This window comes from Hyperoodon ampullatus, assembly GCF_949752795.1.
Source record: "Hyperoodon ampullatus genome assembly, chromosome: 19".
In the NCBI taxonomy this organism is placed as follows: domain Eukaryota; kingdom Metazoa; phylum Chordata; class Mammalia; order Artiodactyla; family Ziphiidae; genus Hyperoodon; species Hyperoodon ampullatus.
The window spans coordinates 13167227-13189993 of NC_136932.1; the positions used below are offsets into that span (position 1 = coordinate 13167227).

General features: G+C 52.4%; 1 protein-coding gene across 1 annotated transcript in view; it reads left to right on the top strand.

Annotated features, from left to right (window-relative positions):
- The window catches only part of B3GNTL1 (UDP-GlcNAc:betaGal beta-1,3-N-acetylglucosaminyltransferase like 1), a gene marked incomplete at both ends in the record, with an annotated part of 128371 nt that overhangs the window by 82023 nt on the left and 23581 nt on the right, over positions 1 to 22767 (top strand). The window contains one exon of the mRNA XM_079725936.1: positions 21757 to 21852. Coding sequence (XP_079582062.1) covers positions 21757 to 21852 — 96 coding nt within the window. The remainder of the gene's footprint in view (positions 1 to 21756; positions 21853 to 22767) is intronic.

Here is a 22767-nt window from a genome sequence, read left to right on the forward strand (position 1 = left end):
CCCCTGGGGGCAACAGGGCAGAGGCTCACCCTGTGGAGTCGGAGCCACGGGGGGGCAGGGGCCAGCTAGCCCAGGAGGCTCTCATGAGGTCCAGGGCTCAGGCCACACTGCAGGTCAACAGCGGCCCTGGTGAGAAAGCACTGGTGTCCTGCTCCCCGGGTCCCTGCTGGAGTGGGCGCCCCCCTCCCAGCCCCCCTCAGGTTGCTGCCCCAGAGGCCCTGGCCTCTGTCTCCCCTCCAGCCAGCGCTCAGTTTCATTGTTGATAAAATGCAAGGGTTCAGCAGCTACAACCAGACTCCAGGGCTAACCATCTGTGTGACCCATGCATTTGAAGATATTTAGCAAAACTAAGTGAAGGTAACTTCGGCCGATTGAGAAGGCAGGGCATGAGGTGGAATCACGGGTTCCTTCCTGCCCGTGGGACCGGGCCTCCCACGTGCCCCTGACCCCACTCTTGTGTCTACTCTGTCGTAGCTGCTTTGAAAGACCTTTCCTGTCATCCAAGTGGAGTCTCTACAGCCAGGCGGTTAGAACCCACCTGGGTCTACCAGACAATTACATTTCACATATTCATTCAGCTCCGTGTGTCTTTCTCTTAAAAATTTGTCCTTCACAGCTCAGTGGTTTTTATCTAATTCTAATCAGTTAACATGCATAAAATTTTTAAAGCACCTTTTTTTTTTTTTTTTTTTTTTTTTTTGCGGTACGCGGGCCTCTCATTGTTGTGTCCTCTCCTGTTGCGGAGCACAGGCTCCGGACGCGCAGCCTCAGCAGCCATGGCTCACGGGCCTAGCCGCTCTGTGGCATGTTGGATCCTCCCAGACCGGGGCACGGACCCGTGTCCCCTGCATCGGCAGGCAGACTCTCAACCACTGTGCCACCAGGGAAGCCCCAAAAGTACATATTTTTAAGTGGATTAACCTGTACTGTTTTTCTTCACTTTCTCATTTAAAAGGAGTATGTGCGTTATAGAGCCATGGTACACTAGCAACTTTTAGTTGAAAAAGTGGTTACTCACCAACTTTCTCCAAAAAGTACTACTGAGTAAAGAAACTTTGTATTGATGTCTGTATCTTTATTAAATCCAGAAGCCATAGGTTTTGGATTTCATATCAAAGTTTCTTTTTGTTGCTATGTGGGTGTTAAAATGTCAGAATCCTGGAAAATTTGTTATCTGTCTAAAGATAGTCTTGCAACAAATTAGAATTTAGAAATGAGGATAATAAACCACAGGAATCTGGAAATGAGTCATATAAACTTTGCTCTTTTTCTCTAAGAAGAATTCATATCACTTCCTGGTAAGATATAGCTAATGAGGTCTATAAATTTCATTAAATGCTTCATTTTCTTTCTTTAACTCAAGGGCTTCTCCTTTCTAAATAAAAAACGGAGCCCATTTTAAGTCCATTATCCTTACTTTTGTGTTTTTAAAGCACCAAAAGCATTGAAAAGTATCCCTCCGAATCCATATGTTTTCACACGCCTTTCTTGAGAACCAAGGTGGACTCTGTTCAGGACAAAGTATGGCCAGTAGCTTATGGAATGTTTCAGTTTGTGCTGTATACTCCCCAAGGCACACTGGAAGATTTTTAACTTGTATGAGCTACATAGAATTTATTTTTGCAAAGTGCACTTTCTGTTGGTGGCAAAATAAGGGGAGAGCCCAAAAGCAAACTCCCAGGCCCCAGAACAGCAGCATGGCCCCTGAGCCTTGCCTGAGAGCCCCTTCTTTTCAACAAAGTTTTAAGAAACTAGATTATCTGATTATTCACTTGGTGACATATCAGAACCAGAAGAGGGAGTGACACCTCAAGAGTGAGAGGAGACAAAAATCGATGAAAAGGAGTCATTAGCAACTGCAAGCTTGGTGATCCTGGGGAGGTCTCCTCAGCCCACCTGCACTCTCACCTGTGTGCACACCTCCCCTCACCTGTGTGCACACCTCCCACTCACCTGTGTGTGTTCCTTATCTGTCCTAATGAACTAATGGGCCATTCTGTTTCTCTTCAGCTGGAACCGCCCCCCACCCGAACCCATGAGCTGTGTTCACAGTAGGACACCAGTGGTGGCCTGGTGACCTGAAGCATTGTGTCACCTTGCCCACCAACCAGGGTCCTCCTGCCCCTTCAGAACTTGCCTTTTCTCACCCAAACATGAGCCGGAGGAGCTCACCTCGGTCCTCTGGGAACCGGGGCCACAGCCGCTGCCTCACCACAGACAGGTGGCCTTCGTGCATCTCGGGGGGCTGTTTGGCTCCACTGTGAAGAGGTTTGATCCTCTGTCTGGTTGGTTGTAAATCTGCGGTGTCTGGGAACAGATGTCTAACTCATAATTGGATATCAGAGCAGAGATGCTGTTCGGCCCTGATGTCCAGCTGCCGCCCTCACTTCAGGTGCCACAGGAGTTCGGGGACATCAGGTGTCTGCATTCTGCGTGAACGTCATCACAGACGGTCCGAGAAAAACGGTCCGAGACAAATCACTGGGATGTGTCCTGACGTTGCAGATAGGACCTGTCATCCGAAATAGGTCCTGTGCTGCAGAGGGTACTGGCCTGATCTGTTCACATAACAGCTTCTGACCATTTTAGAAAAACTCTTCTTTTACATACTCACCCCTCCTCGAGTAAAAAGAGCTCTTTCCTGAAGACATGCTTTATGGTCCAGAGAGAGGGATGCAATTCCCGTAGAAATACAAAGTGCTAGTGAGGTGAAGACAGTATTTGTAAAACATATCACTGAAAACCAACTAAATGACTTCCCATATGCTGGAAACAAAGGCCACTTGCTGGGTGGGACTCCTGGACAGAGAGTGGTGGGAGGGCTGGGCCCCTCCTTGTGGGTGAGGAGGGCAGAGAGGGTCCCGCCAGCTGGGCTGGGCTGGTCCCAGGACCAGACGGGGGGGTGGGGGAGCTGGGACACCAGTGGGGCGGAGCCAGCTGCGGCCCTTCCTTGGAGGGACAGAGGGTTGGGGTGGGAGGTGGGACCTGCTCCCTGTGCCTTCAACCTGCCAGAGGCAGCCCAGGACGCAGCTCCGCACCCTGCCAGTTGCGCAGCCTCGCCGGGTGTTTCTGGGAAAAAGGAGCTCCCAGAACAGTTTGCTGGCGAGGTGCGTTTGTGTTCCCAGGTGCTGTGTGGTCAGCTGCAAGGTTTGACGCTGCTGTCCGTGGGCCAGTTCTTCCCACCCCTGTGGCCGCGGGCAGCTTCCCTCCTTGCGGCCTGAGCGCCCTCTGCTGGGGCCTGCACACCCTCACTGCTGTCATCTGAGTAAGACTAAATGACCCGTAACTTACCTAAACATATGATAATATAGAAAAAAGCAATGAAAGCATTTTACACCGTTTGGATCTATTTATTTAGGTTCCAGGAATTCTGAGTTCTGGGGGACTGTTTCTGCAACTCTCTGTACTGAATTTAATCACAGACCCTATAGTTGGAGGAGAGGTGAAGGGGAGATACTAGCCTATTCCAGGTTTAAGTATTCAAAGAAGCAATTTTTGTTTAAATTAAAGTCAATGCTCCACTGCTTACCACTTAAACCAGGGGTTAGCAGACTGGCTGGAGGGCCAAATCTCTTCTGCTGCCTCTTTTTGTAAATAAGGTTTTATTGGCACACAGCCATGCCGATTTGTTAATGTCATGTTGTCCGGGACTGCTTTTGCATTGCAGTAGCAGAGCTGAGTACCTGTGACACAGATCCTAACATGTTAGCATCTGGACCTTTACAGAAAAAGTTTGCCGACTCCAAGCGAGGCAGTGGTGCGGCTAATTCGCCAGCACCAGACTGTAATGTCCTTAGTAGGTGTGTTCTCTGGGCCAGGAAGTGGTCTGCGGTCACTATGGGATCATTCTGTCTTTCCCAGAAAGCTCTCAGGGAGATGGTATTATCCACACCGTTTTCCTTGCAGGGAGATTGAGGGCTGGCGGTCAAGGGCATTGCTGGGCCTGAAGGCGTTTGCTCTTCCCATTTGCTTATTTTCACCACCTTGGCATTTATCTCTTACATTCATCTTGAATGTCTTAGACATGTGCCGTTTTTGCGTGGCTCTCTCTCTCTCTCTTTCACAAGAAAGAAGATGCAGCAGATTAGATCAGGGTTTAGTTCTGTTTCTTCTCACCCTCAGAGCCCATCACCCAGATCATGGCCGGGGTCAGCAGCTCGGGTGGGCCAGAGTGTGCGTGTCCAACAGGTCCTCGGGGCCTCACCTTGAGGACCAGAGGGAGGGAGGGTCAGACACAGTCCCAGCCCCACACAGGGTCTCTCCTGGAGGCCTGCTGTCTGGTCACTGGCATTTGGAATCACTGAACACATGTACAGTAATCTGTGACTTGCATGCAAGTTGTATGGCAGAGGTAGATGGAAATATTTCCTAAGAAAATCCTTTTCTTTGAAATTTAAAAAGTGTATAAGCTCCTCCCACCCCTCAACTTGCCACACACACACCGTTTAAAGAAACACAAGAGTTTACTCAGCAGACGTGTTTCTCTTTCTTCATGTGCTTTAGCTTAAATTGTTCATGTGGCCGGCCCAGCCCACGTGAGGAGAGCAGGAAGCAGATAGTGCCATCTGGCCTCTGGTTCTGATGCTACAGTAACTGTAGCTGATACAATTGAACTTCAGTCGTGGAAAGGACAGTCCTGGGGAAAAGAAAGATCACAGCTCATGTCTGAGTCATTTAACTGATTAAAGGGGATAACCTGGAGCAAGCCAGCCCCCACCGGGGCGTACAGAGGTGCTAGAGGGGGCCAGGCCCACCGTGGTACCTGCTAGAATGTGCCGGCGAAACTCCCGGTCCCATGAATCTGTGATTCATTCTTATCCTGGCCTCCTCGTTAAGAAGGAAGCTGTCTTAGGCGTCAGCTGTGTGTTGAGTGGCCATTTCCCATGTGCAATTTACTGGAGGTAAAGTATGAGCATAGGGACTTCCCTGGTGGTGCAGTGGTTAAGAATCCTCCTGCCAGTGCAGGGGAAATGGGTTTGATCCCTGGTCCAGGAAGATCCCACATGCTGTGGAGCAACTAAGCCCATGTGCCACAACTACTGAGCCCACGTGCTGCAACTACTGAGCCCATGTGCTGCAACTACTGAAGCCCATGCACCTAGAGCCTGGACTCCGCAACAAGAGAAGCCACTGCAATGAGAAGCCCATACACTGCAACAAAGAGTAGCCCCCGCTCGCTGCAACTAGAGAAAGCCTGCGCACAGCAAGACCCAACGCAGCCAAAAAAATAAATAAAAATTTACTTAAAAAAAAAAAAAAAGAATGAACGTAAACTGCTCTTTGGAGTCAGATGTAGTCTGGTCTAGAGAATCACGCAGGCAGGGACCCTTGAAGCAAACGGGGACATTCTCATCATAGTTCGTTTGCTGTAGTTCATCTGGCGGCCCCAATCCAGTGGAAGCCAGCGTCCTGTATTCTCAGGTGTTTCTGGGCGTTCATGTGAGTATTAAGGCAAAGGTAGGATGCAGCCCCTCAGCCACAGGTGGCAGGAGGCTGCTGGTATCTTAAGTCATGGGTGACTGTTGGAAGCACGAACAAAGGGAAGCTTGAAAGAAACCATCATGATGAGCCAACTTCTCTTTGGATTTTGAAAATAATTGCATTGTTCTGACGGGACCAAAAGAAGTGACCACCAAACGTATACTTTCTTTGCTCTTTTTTCTTCCATTTTTATTCTTTTGTTCCCGTTATCCTTTCAGATAATGCAGGGTTTTGGCAGTGCCTGGTGTGTATCACAATTTCATTCCTCTTCATGGCCGAATAATATTCCATCGTGTGTATGTACTGTTTATACCACATTTTGTTTGTCCGTTCACATTTTCATGGCCACTGGGTTATTTCCACCTTTTGGCTATTGTGGCTAATGTTGCTGTGAATATTGCCCTACATTGTCTGTTTGAGTCTCTGTCTCTGATTCTTTGGGGTATATACCCAGGAATGGAATTGCAGGGTCATTTTATGTTTAACGTTTTGAGGAATGGCAGCTTCACCGTTTTACATTTCTACCAGCAATGTAAGAGGATTCTAATTTCTCTACATCTTGTCAATACTTACTGTTTTCTGGTTTTGCTTTTGTTTTTGTTTGTTTATTTTTGATAGTAGCCATTCTCACTGGTGTGAGGTGGTATCTCATGGTTTTGATTGGCATTTCCCTAATGATGTTAGTGATGTTGAGCATCTTTTTGTGTGCTTATTGGCCATTTGTATATCTTCTTTGGGAAAATGTGTATTCAAGTCCAAGTGTGCGGGGTCTGGAGTGTTCACTTCCCTTCTCCTATCCCTGATGTGCAAAACCCCATGTATTTCTTTTTTTCAATAACTAACTTCTGGGGGATCGTTCGTTATATTTTATACTACTTGAATCAAATATGTATTTCTTTAAAAGAAAAATTGTTTAATGATTTAGGGTAAATATTTTAAAGAAAACAATCATGAATGTGTCTTCTGGACATTCTCTCATTTTAGGGAAGGTTTTTTTTAACATGGCTTTTCTTGTTTAATTCTACATTTAATTGATTTTTTAAAAACCTCCAGTCCTGGGGAGTTCATGATAAAAAGTTCTTGCTTAAGAATTGCATATGATTTCTCTGAGTCTTGATTGGAGAAGGAAGAGAGGAAGCAGAGAGCTGGAGAGGCCTCCTCCTGCCCGTGCTGGAGCACGAATGGGTCTGAGTCTCCGCACAGGGTGCTGGGGCTCTGAGTCAGGTGACCTTCAGCAGGACCAAGGGCACAGCCAGGCCAGGGTGAGGACGTCTGGGGCCCTTTCTGTTGGAGCTGTGATTGGAGCCAAAATGTCCCCAGAAGTGGTTAAGGATCATTCAGGGTGAGATGTTTGTTTTGTTTTTTTTTGCGGTATGTGGGCCTCTCACTGTTGTGGCCTCTCCCGTTGCGGACCACAGGCTCCGGACGCACAAGTTCAGCAGCCATGGTTCACGGGCCCAGCCGCTCCACGGCATGTGGGATCTTCCCGAAGCAGGGCACGAACCCGTGTCCCCTGCATCGGCAGGCGGACTCCCAACCACTGCGCCACCAGAGAAGCCCCCAGGGTGAGATGTTTATTGGAGGAGACGCCAGTTCGTGGGAAAGAGGTGAGAGTGAGGAACGGCAAGTGCAGCCCCTCGGGGTTTGCGGCCCCAACGACGCTCAGTAAGAGGCCTGAAGGCCGAGAGGTGCCCTGGGAGTGGCGGGTGGGGACGGAGGCCCCTCTCTTAGTTCTTTTCAGAGTGAGAAAAACATTACGAAATGCTTTGGAAACTGTTCTGTCTTGTTCAAATAGGATTGGGGTGGGAGGTGGGGTGAGGTGGGGAGTCAATAAGACCGAGAAAGTATGAAGCTTTAACAAATGTCTGGGAAGGAGCAGCTCCCAAAACTCATCGGTGTTCTGCTCTCGGCAGTTACGTATAATCTGAAACGATTCTGTGTAAACTGGGTGTGAAGGAAATCTCCATGTCACTGCAGGGCGGGGCGGGGGGATGGGGGGACTGCCCTGCGAAGCTGGCTCCGAGGGAGGCCTTGTTGCACATTCAGAAAAAACCTTCCTCCTTCCCCCTCCCCCAAAGGGAGGCTGAAGAGGGAATTTGGAGATCAAAGCACAGAGCCAAGAAGATCCTTATGCAACAACAAGTCCCAGAGGAGGGGTCCTGACGCAGCCCATCACCGTCTCCCTCCTCTTCTCCCAAAAGCATGTAGTGTGGTTGGAGGACGACAGACGGGAGGCCCCGGGGCAGGACCACCAGGACTGCAGAGAGGGCAGCGGAATGTGGCCTGTTTGTAACCACGCAGCCCAACTGCTCCTAAAGGTTGGGAGGAGGGGCCACAACTGCCCCGAAGGGATGAAACCCGGACGTGGGGTGAGGTGGTGCGGGCGGCGGCGGTGGCCCCAGCCTGGGCACTTCTTGTTCTGAGGACGGTGGGAGGTGAGCAAAGGGTGGGTGTGGACCGTCGGAGAGGGCAGATGGGGGCCGTGGGACTGCCCACCTCGATCCCGTGGTTGGGGAGGTCCGGGTGATGCCCATCAAAAAGCGTGAGCCCGTGATTGTTCCAGATGCCTCTCACCTATTGACTGTGCAGCCCCCGACCTCCCTGAGGTCAGTACTGTTATGAGGAAACAGCGGGGGAAGTTAAGGAGATTGCCCAGGACTCGGGGTGGAGCCCACTGTCCAGGTCCTTGCTGGGAGTGACCTCCCCCTCAAGCTCACCATGTCCAGGGAAAAGTCGCCATCTTTGACACCCACCACCCTCTGCGGCCCCAGCGCCCAGGGGGTGGGTGCCCCACCTCCGCCAGCAGCACCCCTGGAACAGACATGTCTCTCTAGCCTCCCCCCACCGGTCCTGGTCATTGCCAAGCCCCCTGTGCCTCCGCCCATCCTCTCCTGCCTGTAACACACAGGGATGACTTGGGTTGGGTTCCCCAAAGCAGAGCTCAAGAGCGGAAGGAGGTGGGCGAAGCAGACAGGGCAGGGAAGGAGCCGGCCCAAGGCCAGCCCCAGGCGGCTGCACGGGGATGCTGGACCATGACCCACACACCCAGCTGGAGGGATGGCACTTCTGTTCCCCCACGTCAGAGGTTCGCCAGCTTTGCCGCCCCCAGGGACATGGTGGAACCCTGGCATTTCTAGAGGAGGGGCTCCTGTCCCCCTGAGGGCAGTTCCCCAAGGGTGGGTGCAGCTTGAGCTTAATGTAATGAAAAGGATAATTTTCCCCTGGAGTTAGTTTAATAATTTCCTCAAATAATGACAGGAGGGCTTTTCCTGACATTGTCTTTTTATCGTTATCATTGACTCAGTGTTGGGTGGCTGGCAGCCAGCTGGGCCACGGGGGCGCTAAGCACTGAACCGGCTTCAGGGAAAGCAGTTCCCTTGGCACCCGTCACACGGAGGCTGGGAGTCGGGGTCCACCCGGCTCAGTGCGCCTACTGCTGCCGCGGGATCCCTGGCGTCTGCCAAGTTAAAGAGCTGTTTCAGGTGCTGGGTTGTGCCCACGTCAAGCCCTCCCAAGAATGCGGTCGACACGTGAGCCATCAGGCTGAGGAGAGGCGGCCGTCAGGGCAGCGCGGAACCTCCTGGCGGTGCTGGTGTAGGGTGGCGACAGCCCGTGGTCTGCAGGGCGGCGGAGGCCTGCTGCTGCCCCATGGCCCACGTCCCCCAGCATCCTCCCGCTGAGGGCCCGGCCGGCACACGTGGGGCCCCTACAGGCAGAGCCGGGAGAGGCAGGAGGTGTGGCAGTGCTGCCGCCCCCTCGCTGGGCCCCGCCTTCCTCTCGTACACACGGGCAACGGGCGCCTGGGGGTCCTGGCTGCTGCCCGTCGTCCCCAGGTTTAGGGCCTTTTCACAGCCTTGGTGCAGGCCACGTCCCCCTGCGGACCCCGCCCCTCTGGCTGGCCCGGAGACTCTCCCAGGCCTCCCACCCCTACGGGTGGGTCAGTGTGCGATGCTCTGACCTCTGACCTCTAGCATCCCACAGCTGAGTCTGACCTAGAGAGGTCTGTGGGACCTCCGACTCCTTGTGACCTCGTCACGTGGTCTCTGGGGGCCCAGTGCCTGCGGAGCCAAGGGTGGGATGGCGAGGCACAACTGACAGGCACCGGGCTGCCCCTCCCTGGGGACTCCAGTTGAAACGAGCATGTGCATCCCGCCCAGGACGCTGCGTCCACCTCTGCCTGTGCACTCGGGGCTCTCTTGGTGTAGTCAGCCCCTCACAGAGTGTCCACCCACTGCTTTCGCATCACAGTGGACGCTCCCGGCCATGTGTACCTGCCCGCATGTGAGCAGAGGTGGGCCTGATTCCCTCAGGTGGGTCCCGCTCTCTGGCGCTCACCCGATCACCCACTGGACACTCGCTGAGCCCTGTGGCGAGCGGGACACCGCTGGGCACCGTGGTTAGAGGGGAAGACAGGACAGACACGCCCCACCCAGCCATGGAAGTGCAAACAGCTAGGAGTTCGGGTGGTGCTGGGCACACCAGCCTCCTCGTGGGGTGACTTGGAGCTTCCGACGCGAAGAAGGGATGGGCCCTGGGCCAGAGGCGCCTCCTGGCCCAGACGTGGGCTGGACCGCTGGGCCTAGACGGCAGCACTAGGCCCCAGGAGATCTGAGAGGTGGTTCTCAGGGCCAGCACTGGCCGCTCAGCAGGCGAGGGAGCCACATGGGTGCTGCCCGTCCCAAATCCACCCCCAAGTTGGGAGCAAAATGAAGGGGTTGTCCTGCAGCAGCTGGAACCCGCTGTGAGCATCCCCTCAGGTCCCACCACCTGGGCAGGTCAGCAGCTGGCCTGGGCGGTGTGTGCCTGCAGGTCGCCAGGCCAGACCCTCACCTGCCAGTGAAAACCAGTTAAGCCGCCAAAACCTTTCCTCCACCACCGGCTGCGTCAATGTTGTAAGTGGCTTAGCAGATGTTTCTGGAACCAGGATTTTACATTTACCAAATGTAAATTGGGCTCCATCCACGTGGGATGAGTGTGGATGCGTGTGAACTAAAATGCTGGCCCTGCAGCCCAGCGTCCTGTGGGCAGAACTGCCCACGTGGAGCTCTTGGCCAAGGCGTCCCCGTCCTGCATCACCTGTGTGGGTGGCACGCACGTGCTCTGTGTCATCCATGCAGGAGGTGGGCTGGCAGAGCCCCCACCCCTTGGGGGGACATCATGAGGCCGAGAGGCCGCAGAGCGTGGAGAGGTGTGAGGACATGTGGGGTGTCGTGGTCGACATGGCACCATGTGTGGTTCTCGGGACATGAAGCTGCTTCTAAACCTGCTGTAAACCCTTGGTTTCTCTCTCATTTTAGGGGCGAGCCTGAGTGTTCTGCATTTCGTTCTCAGACTTGACTTTTATGTCAAGTCAGTGTTGACTTTCTACTCAAAATATTTTATTTTGTTTTCTTTTTCTTTTTTCTTTATTTGGTTGCACCAGGTCTTAGTTGCAGCAGGCGGGCTCCTTAGTTGTGGCTCGTGGGCTCTTTAATTGTGGCTCACCAGCTCCTTAGTTGAGGCTCGCTGGCTCCTTAGTTGTGGCATGTGAACTCTTAGTTGCGGCATGCGTGTGGGATCTAGTTCCCTGACCAGGGATTAAACCCAGGCCCCCTGCATTGAGAGCCAGAGTCTTAACCACTGCACCACCAGGGAAGTCCCCAAAGTATTTTAAAAATTGTGCCCAATGCTGTAGCCTGCCCATTGTAGGCTGTAGTGTTTTCTTTCTTAATCCCACTTAACAAGTTACTTTTTAGTGCTTTAGTCCCGGGGGGACACACTGACTGCATATCCGGGAATGGACGTGGGCCTTCTCTTCCTGTTCTCTCTGATTAGGATTTGGGATTCTAAGGTCTATCTGAAATATTATTAATGTGTATTATTCAGTTCATTTGGGAGGAAGATTCCAAACCCTGGCAGCCATCTTTTTCTTCCAGAGAAGAGTATCGTATTAAAGCATTAAATCTACCCTCCGTCCATTTCCTCCATAGACTCAGAAAGAGCAGGTGGGCCTGGTTCCTGGTGCTGGAACGACTCAGTGAAATAAAATGATGATGCATAAGCGTGGGCGAGAAGGGTTAATGAAGCCGACGGCTTCCCTGGGCCATGTGTAACCAGTTCTCGTGTGATGGCTTGTGAGTAAAGGGGTGCCCGAGCCCGTGATCCTCTGTCCTGCAATACTTCCTGAAAGTTCAGTGATTCAGACAGCCTGAGTGCCCTTCTGGGGCCTTTCCTGCCAAGGCCTACGGGATGGAGGACCATTGCAGGCCAACGTGCTGTTTCGTAACAAACATTTATTTTACCAAGTGTGCGTCTGTGTAGGCCTGACACTTGGGTTCCTTGAACGAGTCACAGGTGAGAACACTTCCCGACAGCGTCCTCAACAGGTGTTGAATATTCACAGGCTGGACGCCTTGGTGCCTTTTCTGAAAGAGCTGCTGGCAAATCTCTCTGGAACTTCGAATGATTCCTTCCATCAGCGCAGCGCTGGAACTGAAAGTGGAAAACGTTTCCAGGACGTGGAGGTTTCCCTGGGTTCAGTCTGAAGGTCAGATGAGAAGGTGCACAGGCCCCTCCTTGTGGGGAGAGACGCTACGGAGAACACAGCAAAGTGAGCGATGTGCACGCAGGCGCCGGAGCTGGCAGGACGGGGGAGGCCTGCTCTGGGCCTCGGGGACTGTCCCTTTGGGGCCAGCGTGCAGCCCATGAACAACACGCCTGACCCGTGGAGGGCTCTCCAGGTCCCGCCGCTATGATGGCTCAGCCACAAAACTGGAGGAAACAGGCCCAAACCTTTGCTGCTCGGCTGACAGCTGCTCCGCGGGAGCCCTCGTTCTGGATGTGGGGTTCGTGGGGCCCTAGGCACCTCCAGCCCTGTGTCCTTTCTGGGGACGTAGGGGGTGCCCAACGGCAGCTACAGAGGACTCCGGCCCTGAGTGCTATGCCCCACTACCCAGCTCTGGGGGTGACCCTCTTCCTCCCCTCCCTCCACACCAGCCCTGGACGGGGCAGGGCTGCCGGTGGCACTTCTGACTTCTCTTACCTTCTGGTCGTGGTATTTCCACCACTTAGGCCACCCAACACACACTTAACGTTGGTTCTACTTATGTACTGCTGCTTAACCAGTGACTCCAAACTTACGGCTTAGAACAACTTGTCATTGGTAACGGTTTGTGGATTAAGTGGGCAGGTGAGTCTCTTGGGCTTGTGGTGGGCTGGGGACCAGGGCTGGGGGTATCTGTGGTGCCTTTCCCCCAGATCAGGCACCTGGTCTGCTTGGCTGGAGCAGCTGAGAATTTGTCCATTTTATCTGGTCATTGAATTTATTGGCATAAACTTAATAATGTTCCTTTACTATGCTATTAATGTCTGTAGGTTTTATAGTGACTTAGGTTCTTTTATTCCTCATACTGATCATTTGTGTCTTTTATCTTTTATTTTGATCATATGTAAGTTAGAGATTTGTCAATATTATTGGGGTTTTTTTTTTTTTTTGAAGAATAAGCTGTTGGTTATTCTTGATTGTTCATTTTCTATTTCATGGATTTCTGCTCTTGTATCTATTATGTCCTTTCTTCTGTTTACTTTGAATTTACTTTGCTCTTTTCCTCTCTTAAGGTGGAAGCTTAGATCTTTGGTTTGAGACCTTCTTTTCTAATATAAGCATTTCAAACTATAAAATTTTCTCTAAATATTGTTCTGGCTGCATTCCATGATTTTGATGTGTTGTTCCTTTCTTTTTGGCCTAAAACCTTTTCTGAGTTTCTTGTGTTTTTTTCTCTTCGACCCATGGAAATTTAGAAGTACGTTGTTTTAATTTCCAAGTATTGGAGGTCCTGACAAAGCAGTAAGCAGTGCAGGAGGGCGGGCTTGTGCTCACGGAGTCCACACCCACCCAAGGCCCGACCCTCAGCCAGTTCTGGTGAAGGCCTAGCTCTTTGCTGACTAAACTCCTTCCTTCTCGCCGGAGCCACCCGTTGTCTGAACTCGCCTTTGCCATTTCTGTGCATTTCCTCCTGCTTCATGGGTCTGTACCACTAAAGAACAGATTGAATTGTTTGGGGACAGATACTTAGAAATATGATATGATACAGCAGAAATTGACACAACATTGTGGATCAACTATACTTGAATTAAAAAAAAAAAGAAATATGACATGAGCCACAAATGCAAGCCAAAATATAATTTTAAAAAATTTTAATAGTTAATGCTGAAAAGGTAAAAAAAAAAGCAGATGAATTTAATTATAATAATATTTTATTTAATCTAATATATACAAACTATTATCCTTTCAACATGTGATCAATATGAAAATATCAACGAGATACTTTACGTTCTTTTTTTCATAAGTCTTGAAAATCTGATGTGCATTTTACACTCACAGCCTCATTTCATGCGCCTGTGTGCCTGGGGACTGGGTCTGTTTTCTCTGGTCAGTCCCACAACCGGGGGAAACAGCTGGAAATCAGGTGTGCAGCTGCAGAGTCACTCGCCAGAAAGCACATCTGGGGTTTTGGCAAGTAAGCATTGAAAACAGGAAGCTCAGTTTTGCTTTGTAATGGTTTCCAAATAACAGTGTGAAATCAGCTTTTTTCTGACAGGGGAAGTTATGGAGCACGTTTCTTGGGACTGATGTTTTGTATTTGCTAGAAAATGCTGGGTTCAGAGGGCCTCAGGGGCCCTTCTGTGGCATTTGTCAGCAATAGGCCTGGTTTCCCGGACCCTCCAGGACGCCCCCCGCCACCCCCCAAGCACCCAGATGCTGGGATGCTGGGAGTCACGCGTCTCAGAACTGCACTGATGGCTTCAGGACACTTGTGCTGGCAGCTTCCTTGGTGGCAGCAAAGATTTTGTTAAAGATTTTTAAAGTTTGTATCTTTGCACCTCAGCCACAGGCACCACTGACCTGATCTCTGTCGCCAGTGATTAGAATTCACATTTTTAGGATTCCACACAAATGAAATTGATGAAATTGTGGTGGCTGCTCTTCCCTGACGTTCACCTGAGTTGCGTGCATATCAGCAGCTTATCTGTTTGTTGGGGCGCGTCCATTGCGGCTGCACCTCAGTGTCCGGCCATGCGTTGTTGATGAAGGTTTGGGTTCAAACAGTTTTTGTCTGTTGCGCAAAAAGCTGCTTGGAACATTCGTGGACAAGTTTTGTGTGGCGTGTGCCCAGGAGCAGAGTGGCTGGTCGTGCGGAGTCTGAGCATCTGCTCAGCTGCTTTGCAAAGTGGTTCTGTCTCACCGGCCCTCCTGCAGTGTGTACGATTTTCACTTGGTGTTGTCAGTCTTTTTAATTGTAGCGTCTTGAGGGTGTAGTGTGTTTCATCACAGTTAAAGTTTCATTTCCCTTCCCAACTAGATACCAGGAGTATTCCTCCCATCCCCCAACCCCACCCCACCCCACCCAGGTGTAACCACCAAAAACGTTTGCAAACATTTGGGGGAGGGATGGGCACACTGGAAATGTTACCTTAAATGGAAAAAGGGTCTTTGCAGATGTGATTGAGGACTTTGAGACAGGGAGATTGTCCTGGGTTACCCAGGTGGGACCTAAATGCTGTCATAAGTGTCCTTATAAGAGGGGGCAAAGGAGATTTGACCCAGAAAGACGAGGCGGCACCAAGCTGCTGGCTGTGAAGACAGGAGAGGGACTGTGAACCAGGGAGGGCGAGGGATGCTGGCAGCCTCCAGAAGCTGGACCAGGTGAGGAACGATGGTCCCCCTGCCTCTGAATGGAGGAGGCCCTGCTGACACCCCAGTTTCACACTGCGAGACTCATTTAGAACTTCTGCCCTCCAGACTGTACGAAAATAAACTACTATTGTTTTAAGTCACTAAGTGTGTGGTAGTTTGCGACAGCAACCACAGAAAACTAGTACAATTACTGCAAGAAATTAAATAAGACCTAAGTGAATGGGAGATACACAGTGCTCATGGGTTAGAGGACTCAGTGTTGAGATGTCCATCCTCCCCAGATTGATCTGTATGTTCATCACGGTCCCCGTCGATATCACAGCAGGGTTTTTTTTTTTAATAGAAATTGACAAACTCATTCTAAAATTTGTTGGAAATACAAAGGCTTTAGAATAGCCAAAGTTCACCTGAAAAAGAACAAAGTTAGAGGACCAGCACTACCTGACTTCAAGGCTAATCCAGACAATATGTGTTGGCATAAAGATAGACAAATAGATCAAAGAAACAGGCTAGAGTCCAGAATTGACCCGTGTGTACATGGACAACTGATTTTTTTTTATAAAAGTGCAAATGCAGTTCAGTGGAGAAAGAGCATAATCTTTGAACAGATGAAAAATTTGGATATCTTTATGCGATAAAATTGAACTTTAAAACCTCACACCGTATATGAAAGTTAACTCAAAATGGATCCTAGAACTAAATGTAGAACTTAAAACTATAAAACTTCTAGAAGAAAACAGAAAAATATCTTTGGAACCTTGGGTTAGGCAAAAAAGTTCTCAGATAAGATGCCAAAATCACAATTCATAAGAGAAAAAAATGGATAAATTGGACTTCATCAACATTACAAACTCCTTACCATCACCCTTCTGCTTTCCGTAAAGAATATGGGGGTAAAATCTCTGAGTGGAGAATGAAACAGGAGGGAAGGGGGCAGAGCGCAACCTCGGAAAGAATGACACAGCCCGAGGACGTGACATAAACTGATCAGAACCCAATGGGTCCAAGATGGCCGACAAGTTGACGTCCACTAGACCTCGAACCTCAGTATACACTCACTGTAACACATCAGCCAGCTAAATGACACACCCACAGGCGTCATGACAGTTCCAAGACTGACCATAAGGATCAAAAAGTGGGCGGTGGCCCAATTCCTGGAAATCCCCACCCTTCCTGAAATAGCTGGAATACTCCTCCCACTCATTAGCCTATGAAATTACCCACCCCTATAAAAACTGACAAGCCCAGACCCTGGTGCCTTTCTCACCTTCTGAGATGGCCCACAGTCTGTCTGTGGAGTGTGTTTCTCTCTAAATAAATTCACTTCTTACCTATCAAAAAAAATTTACAAACTTCTTTGAAAGACATTCTTTGGTTTTGTTCTTGAATTAATTATTTATTTTTGGCTGCATTGGGTCTTCGCTGCTGCGCGTGAGCTTTCTCTAGTTGTGGAGAGCAGGGGCTACTCTTTGTTGTGGTGCACGGGCTTCTCATTGCAGTGGCTTCTCTTGTTGCGGAGCATGGGCTCTAGGTGCACAGGCTTCAGTAGTTGTGGCATGTGGGCTCAGTAGTTGTGGCTCGTGGGCTCTAGAGCACAGGCTCAGTAGTTGTGGTGCACGGGCTTAGTTGCTCCACGGCATGTGGGATCATCCCGGACCAGGGCTTGAACCTGTGTCGCCTGTGTTGGCAGGCGGATTCTTAACCACTGCACCGCCAGGGAAGTCCCGAAAGACATTGTTAAGAAAATGAAAAGACAGGCCAGGGGAATGGGAGAAAATATTTACAAATAATATCTGATAAAGGACTTGTGCCCAGACCTCTGTAGGACTCTCAAGACTCAGTGATAAGAAAACAAACATCCCAATAAAAAATGGGCCAATGATTTGAATAGATGCTTCATCAAATAAGGTATATGGATGGTAAATTAGTTCAGCATCATTAACCATTAGAAAAATGTTAAGTCCACGATGAGATACCGCAGCACACCTATTAGCACGTCTAGAATATAAAGGCTGGCCATCCCAAGTGTTTGCAAGGTTGTGGAGCAGTGGGAACTCACACACTGCTGGTGGGAATGCAGATGATCCAACCACTGTGCAAAACAATTCAGCAGTTTGTTTTGAAAGCTCACCATACAACTGCCTTATCATCCAGCCACCCCCTCCTGGGTGTTTACCTACGAGAAATGGAGGCTTACACACAGATGCCCGCAACACAAACTGGGAGCAGCCTGCATTCACTAATAGGCGAATGGAAAAACAGCTGCAGTTTTGAGCGAACAGGTGGTAGTGAGTGTGAGAAACCAGAAAAGAACACTACTGCGTGACTCTATTTATGTGAAATTCTGGAAAATGCAAGCTAACTTATTTGTGATAGAAAGCAAATCAGGGAATTTCCTGGTGGTCCAGTGGTTAGGACTCTGCACTCTCACTGCCAAGGGCCTGGGTTCGATCCCTGCTTGGGGAACTAAGATCCTGCAAGCCACTTGGCCAAAAAAAAAAAAAACGGGGCCTCCCTGGTGGCGCAGTGGTTGAGAGTCCGCCTGCCGATGCAGGGGATACGGGTTCGTGCCCCGGTCTGGGAGGATCCCATATGCCGCGGAGCGGCTGGGCCCGTGAGCCATGGCTGCTGAGCCTGCGCATCCGGAGCCTGTGCTCCGCAACGGGAGAGGCCACAACAGTGAGAGGCCCGCGTACCACAAAAAAAAAAAAAAAAAAAAAAGCAAATCAGCAACTGCCTGGGGAGGGAGATAGGGAGTTCGCCAAGGGGGACAGACAGGGGCATGAGGAAGCTGGGGAGGGGGCTGGTTCAGGGGTTTGTACGCTGGTCACGTTCATCACACTTTAAATATGTACCGTGTATTGCATGTCAATCATAGTCAACAAAGGTGTAAGAAAGTCATTTGAGTCGCCCTTTACACAACCAAGAGGAGATGTCAGTGGGCAGCCAGGTCTGTGGTCTGGAGCTTGGGGGCGATTAGGAATGAGTGCTCAGTGCTGATGGGCTCCTGGGTGGGAGGGTCCGTGGAGCAGGGCTCTGGATCACCTAACACTGGGGGTCAGGGCGGAGCAAAGCTGGAGGTCACTGAGTGTCTGTGTCCCCCATTCCTGTATCGAAGCCCTGCCCCCCCAGTGTGATGGGATTGGGAGGTGGGGCCTTTGAGAATCACTAGGGTCAGCTGAGGCCGTGAGGGCGGGGCCCCGTGATGAGCTGCGCAGCACAGACGCTGGAGTGCTCGCTGCCGCGTGGGGACGTGGGGAGAAGGCCGCCTGCAGGCTAGGAAGAGGCCCCACCAGACCGGACCCTGAGCCGTGGCGTGAGCCGCCACCCGCGGTGTCCATCTCAGCAGCGCCGGCAGAATGAAGCCTCACAGGTGAGCCGAGCCCGTGTGTATTAACCAAACATTCGGCTCGGAGGCCTGGGGGCTGAGAGTGTGTGTCGGTGGTTAGAATCAGTGGGTGGTAGGAGCCCACGGTGGTCACGTGACGAAGCCAACGCGGCCAGACGCGGCGCCCGTGCTCACAGGCGTGGGGGGTGGGGTGGGGGGGGCTGTAGCCAGCCCCGCGTGGGGACCTCAGCCCTCCTCCGGGGGCCTTGCCCAAGCCGCCCCCGCCCTCTGAGGCTGCAGCGCCAGCTGGGTGTGGGAGCTCGTGTGCTGGGCTGAGGAGGGTGTGGGCATCCCCTGCCCTGTGCCCCGGATCAGAGTGGAAGTGAACCGACTTAGGTACCCGGGGTCTTCAATTCCCGCTCATCCCTCTCGCGGGTGGTGGGCTAGCCCTCGGGGCCGCCTGCCCAGGGCAGTGGGAGTGGGGTGTGTGTGTCTGTGTGTGTGCGTGTGTAAGGGGCTTGTCGTGGTTGAAGGCTCTGTGCCCGGAGCCTGGGGCCAAGAGAGGCAGGGTGTTTGGAGCTCCCTGGGGACCCCTTCCCTCCTGGGGGCTGCCGTCCTTCTCCCTCCCTGCCTCGGACCCTGACCCAGACGTCAGAGCAGGCAGTGCAGCCGAGGGGAGGAAAGGGAGCCTGGTACCCAGATCCTTCATGCCCCCCGAGTGTCAAGGGAGAGAGCCCTGTGTTCTGGTCTCTAGCTGTTGGCAGAACCTCCGTGGCCCAGGCCAGGGGTAGTGGCTACCGTCAGGGCAAATCCCAGAGAAGCCAGGAGCCGCTCTCGGCCCCTCGGTGGGCTGGCTGGACTGGCCTGAGCCCGTGGGGCAGTGGAGGCAGAATCGTGACCATGCCAGGGAACTGGCCCTGGAGTCCTGCTGACCTGCCTGATGCTCTGGGGTCTGGCCATGTTTCACATGTGGGGGACAGGAGGTCTGACCTGGCCACTTGGACATGTGATGTGAGTGCAGTGAGCGACCCAAACGGGCCATTCGTGGAAGAAAGGTTGGTTTTCTTCTAAGACAGTTTTGGTCAAGATTTCTTGTAATGAGTCACTGGGATTTTAGAGGCAGGATACGCTCATTAAGCCTAGGCCACTTTCTCCCGAGGGCTGCACGGCGTCCCCCAGCCAGCTGGTCGGTGGCCAGTCTGGACAGAGCCTGGGCCCCCTGCTCTGCCGCAGGATGAGGAAGGGGGACCCAGTGGCAGCCTCGAGCGGACAGAGAGCGGCACCTGTGTACAGAGGGCGGCCGAGGGACTCACTGCCCGCTGGGCCCCCTACACGCTACACTTCACACACCAGGTTAAAACATGGGATTCGTTCATGTACACATAATTCAGTTTAAACGGTGACTAGAACTGATGACTGGCAAATTTCTAGAAGGGTTGTTAAGACCCTCACAAGTTCTGTCTTGCTGGAAACCACATTTAAAACTCGGAACCCGCATGTAGGTAGCTGCTCCACTTCCTAGCCTCACGGGGGTGTGTGAGGGACCCCACTGTGCCTTCGAGCAGCGCCCACGTCAATCACCAATGTCCTTGTCACTCACCACTCCGGCCTCGTTTCTTCCCTGTGTCGCCAGAGAGAAAATTCCACAAATGTGTTTCCCCACATTTGAAGGACAACCCCTTCATTTTGCTCCCAACTTGGGGGTGGATTTGGGACGGGCAGCACCCATGTGGCTCCCTCGCCTGCTGAGCGGCCAGTGCTGGCCCTGAGAACCACCTCTCGGATCTCCTGGGGCCTAGTGCTGCCGTCTAGGCCCAGCGGTCCAGCCCACGTCTGGGCCAGGAGGCGCCTCTGGCCCAGGGCCCATTTGTGGTCGGTGAGGCTCCAGAGTGAGCAGAGAACTCGAGAGGCGGGGACTTCTGGGGGGGCCCTTCGGGGCTCACTGCTCTGGAGGCCCCAGTGCACAGAGGCAGCTACAAAGCTGGTATCCCCTTGGCAGCCCTGTCTCCTCTGGTCAGTCTTCACATTGGACAGTGTGACGGCCTGGAGAGGTGGCCGGCTGCTCTGTGTGTGTGTGTCTGTGTGTCCATGTGTCTCTGTGTGTGGGGGTGTGTCTGTGCATATGTCTATATGCATCTATGTGGTTAGGAATGTGTGTGCCTCCGATTTTTTTTACACAGATGTCCCCTCCGAGGCATCATTAAGCCTGGAAAAACCATTTAAATAAAAAATGTTTAAGAAAAATTAAAGTAAAACGAACTCTTTTTCTTGTACAGTTTTGTGAGTTTTAGCACATGTGTACATAGTGTAATCACTACAACCCGGCTTTGTTTTGTGTAACATGGTGATAAATGTTTGGACCTCACCCTCATTAATGTTCCCCAGCTTTAAAAGAAGCCCAGTGACCTGTGTGATCGAGGTTGCATTCGCTCACGGCAAAACTCAGGCTCAGGTCACACCTGTGGCTCAGACGCAGAAGCCACTTGGGGCGCCGAGTGAGCTGGTGGTGGAATCATCTTGAAGCAAAAGTGCTGAAGAGATGCTTGCTCAGGGCTGAGCGAGCTTGGCGGGTGTGGGCTGCATGCGAGGGGCGACCTGTCCTGAGTGACCGTTTGCTGCTGGACGTTCACAAGCCACGTCCAAATACAGAAGCAACGTCCCAGGCACAGAGGGACGTGGGTCTGTCCATCCTGCTCTGTTCTAGCTCAGCTTCCGGCCTCTGGCTCCCTGTCCCTGCAGTGCGCTCACAGCCTCTCACTGTCAGTGATTCGGGTGCAGGACGGACCGAACGTCCGCCAGGTTCTCACAGAGTCAATGGTGCAAGCACAGATTTTATAACATAGTAGAAATAAAGTAAGACTGCAGAGCCCCCGAGCCCAGCTGTCCACCAGTCGTGCTGGACATGGTGAACAAAGCCCCACGTGGTGGACGTGCAATGCCTCGTCATCCCTCTTCATTTTAGATGCTTGTTTTCGTTAACTCGCTGAAGCAGTGATTAGAGCACACACACCACCCCCCCGAGAACCTGGGTGGTGAGTGTCAGCCGCAGAACAGGGCCTGGTGGGGGAGTTTGAGCCCATCTGTCAGCCTTGGGAGCTGGACACCACTGACCTGGCTCTAAAGCCCCTTGAACCTCTGTACCAACAGGGAAGGGAGGTGCACATTTGCTTGTCACTTTCTGAGCGACTTTGTGGGAAATAACCTGTGGGTTGTGTGATGAGCTGTTCTTCTCTGTTAATTGTTTAATTGTGTCCATACTAATTGCTTCCAGGTGTTTACTTCCAACGGCCCCACCGTGATCATGCCCACCTGGTTCTGCTCCCGAGCCTGGTTCTCCCATGTGGGCCCATTTGACGAAGGTGGGCGGGTAAGTGGGGGTCCCGTGGATTCCTCCTCGGGGCTGGGCGGGGCTGGGCGGGGCTGGGCCGACATCCCCCGTGAGGGCCTTCACAGCGCTTCCTGCTTCCCAGGCGCGGGCCACGCGTGCTGAGCCTCCCAGGGCGCGGCCGGGGCACCGCTCGGCCTGTTTTGTGCGGGAAGCGGGGGATTTCTTTGTGAAGGCTGTGGGCGCCGGGCGTCTGCTACTGGCTCACACCTGCCCGGCCCTGGTTGCCTCGTCCTGGTTTAAGAGCTGTTTGTGGGAAAGCGCAGGAGGTGGGCGGTGTCATCCTGCCACCCATGGACGACAGCGGGAGAAGAGCTCCCCCGTTCTCCCGTGGCCGGTGGCCCTGGGGTGTTCGGGTCCAAGCTGGCCTGGCTCCTTCGTCTGCACCCGTGCCTACCTGTGGGGCCTCACCTGCAGAGCGGGGCCCACGCTGGTCTCCGGGCTCCGGCCTAGAAATGGGGACGTGACGCTGACCTCCCCTCCCACCCCGACAGTCTTAAGAGTGGGCGCTCCGACACCAGTCAGAAGGTAAATCTTAGGGTTAGTTTATTTTCCCTTAACTCCCACTCCCCTTAAATTGGCTTTGAGATCGTGAGTTCTGGTCCTCGTGGTGGAAGGGGTGGGCCAGGCATGTTGAGGCCCATCAGGCCGGAAGGTGGGGGTAACTCAGGCCCAGGCTCACCGTCTGCCCCAGGACCTTGGCCACGGTCCTGCCTGCTCTGAATGTCCTCTCCGCTTCGGGGGGACCTTCACTGACTGCACAGGGGCCACTGGAGCCTTGGCTTGGAGCCAACCCCCTCCCTGATCCTACCGGGCATTCCTCTGCCCACCCCCCTGCCCGTCACACACACAGTCTCATTTTGGAGGGAGAGGCTGGCTCCCCCACTGCCCCCTGCA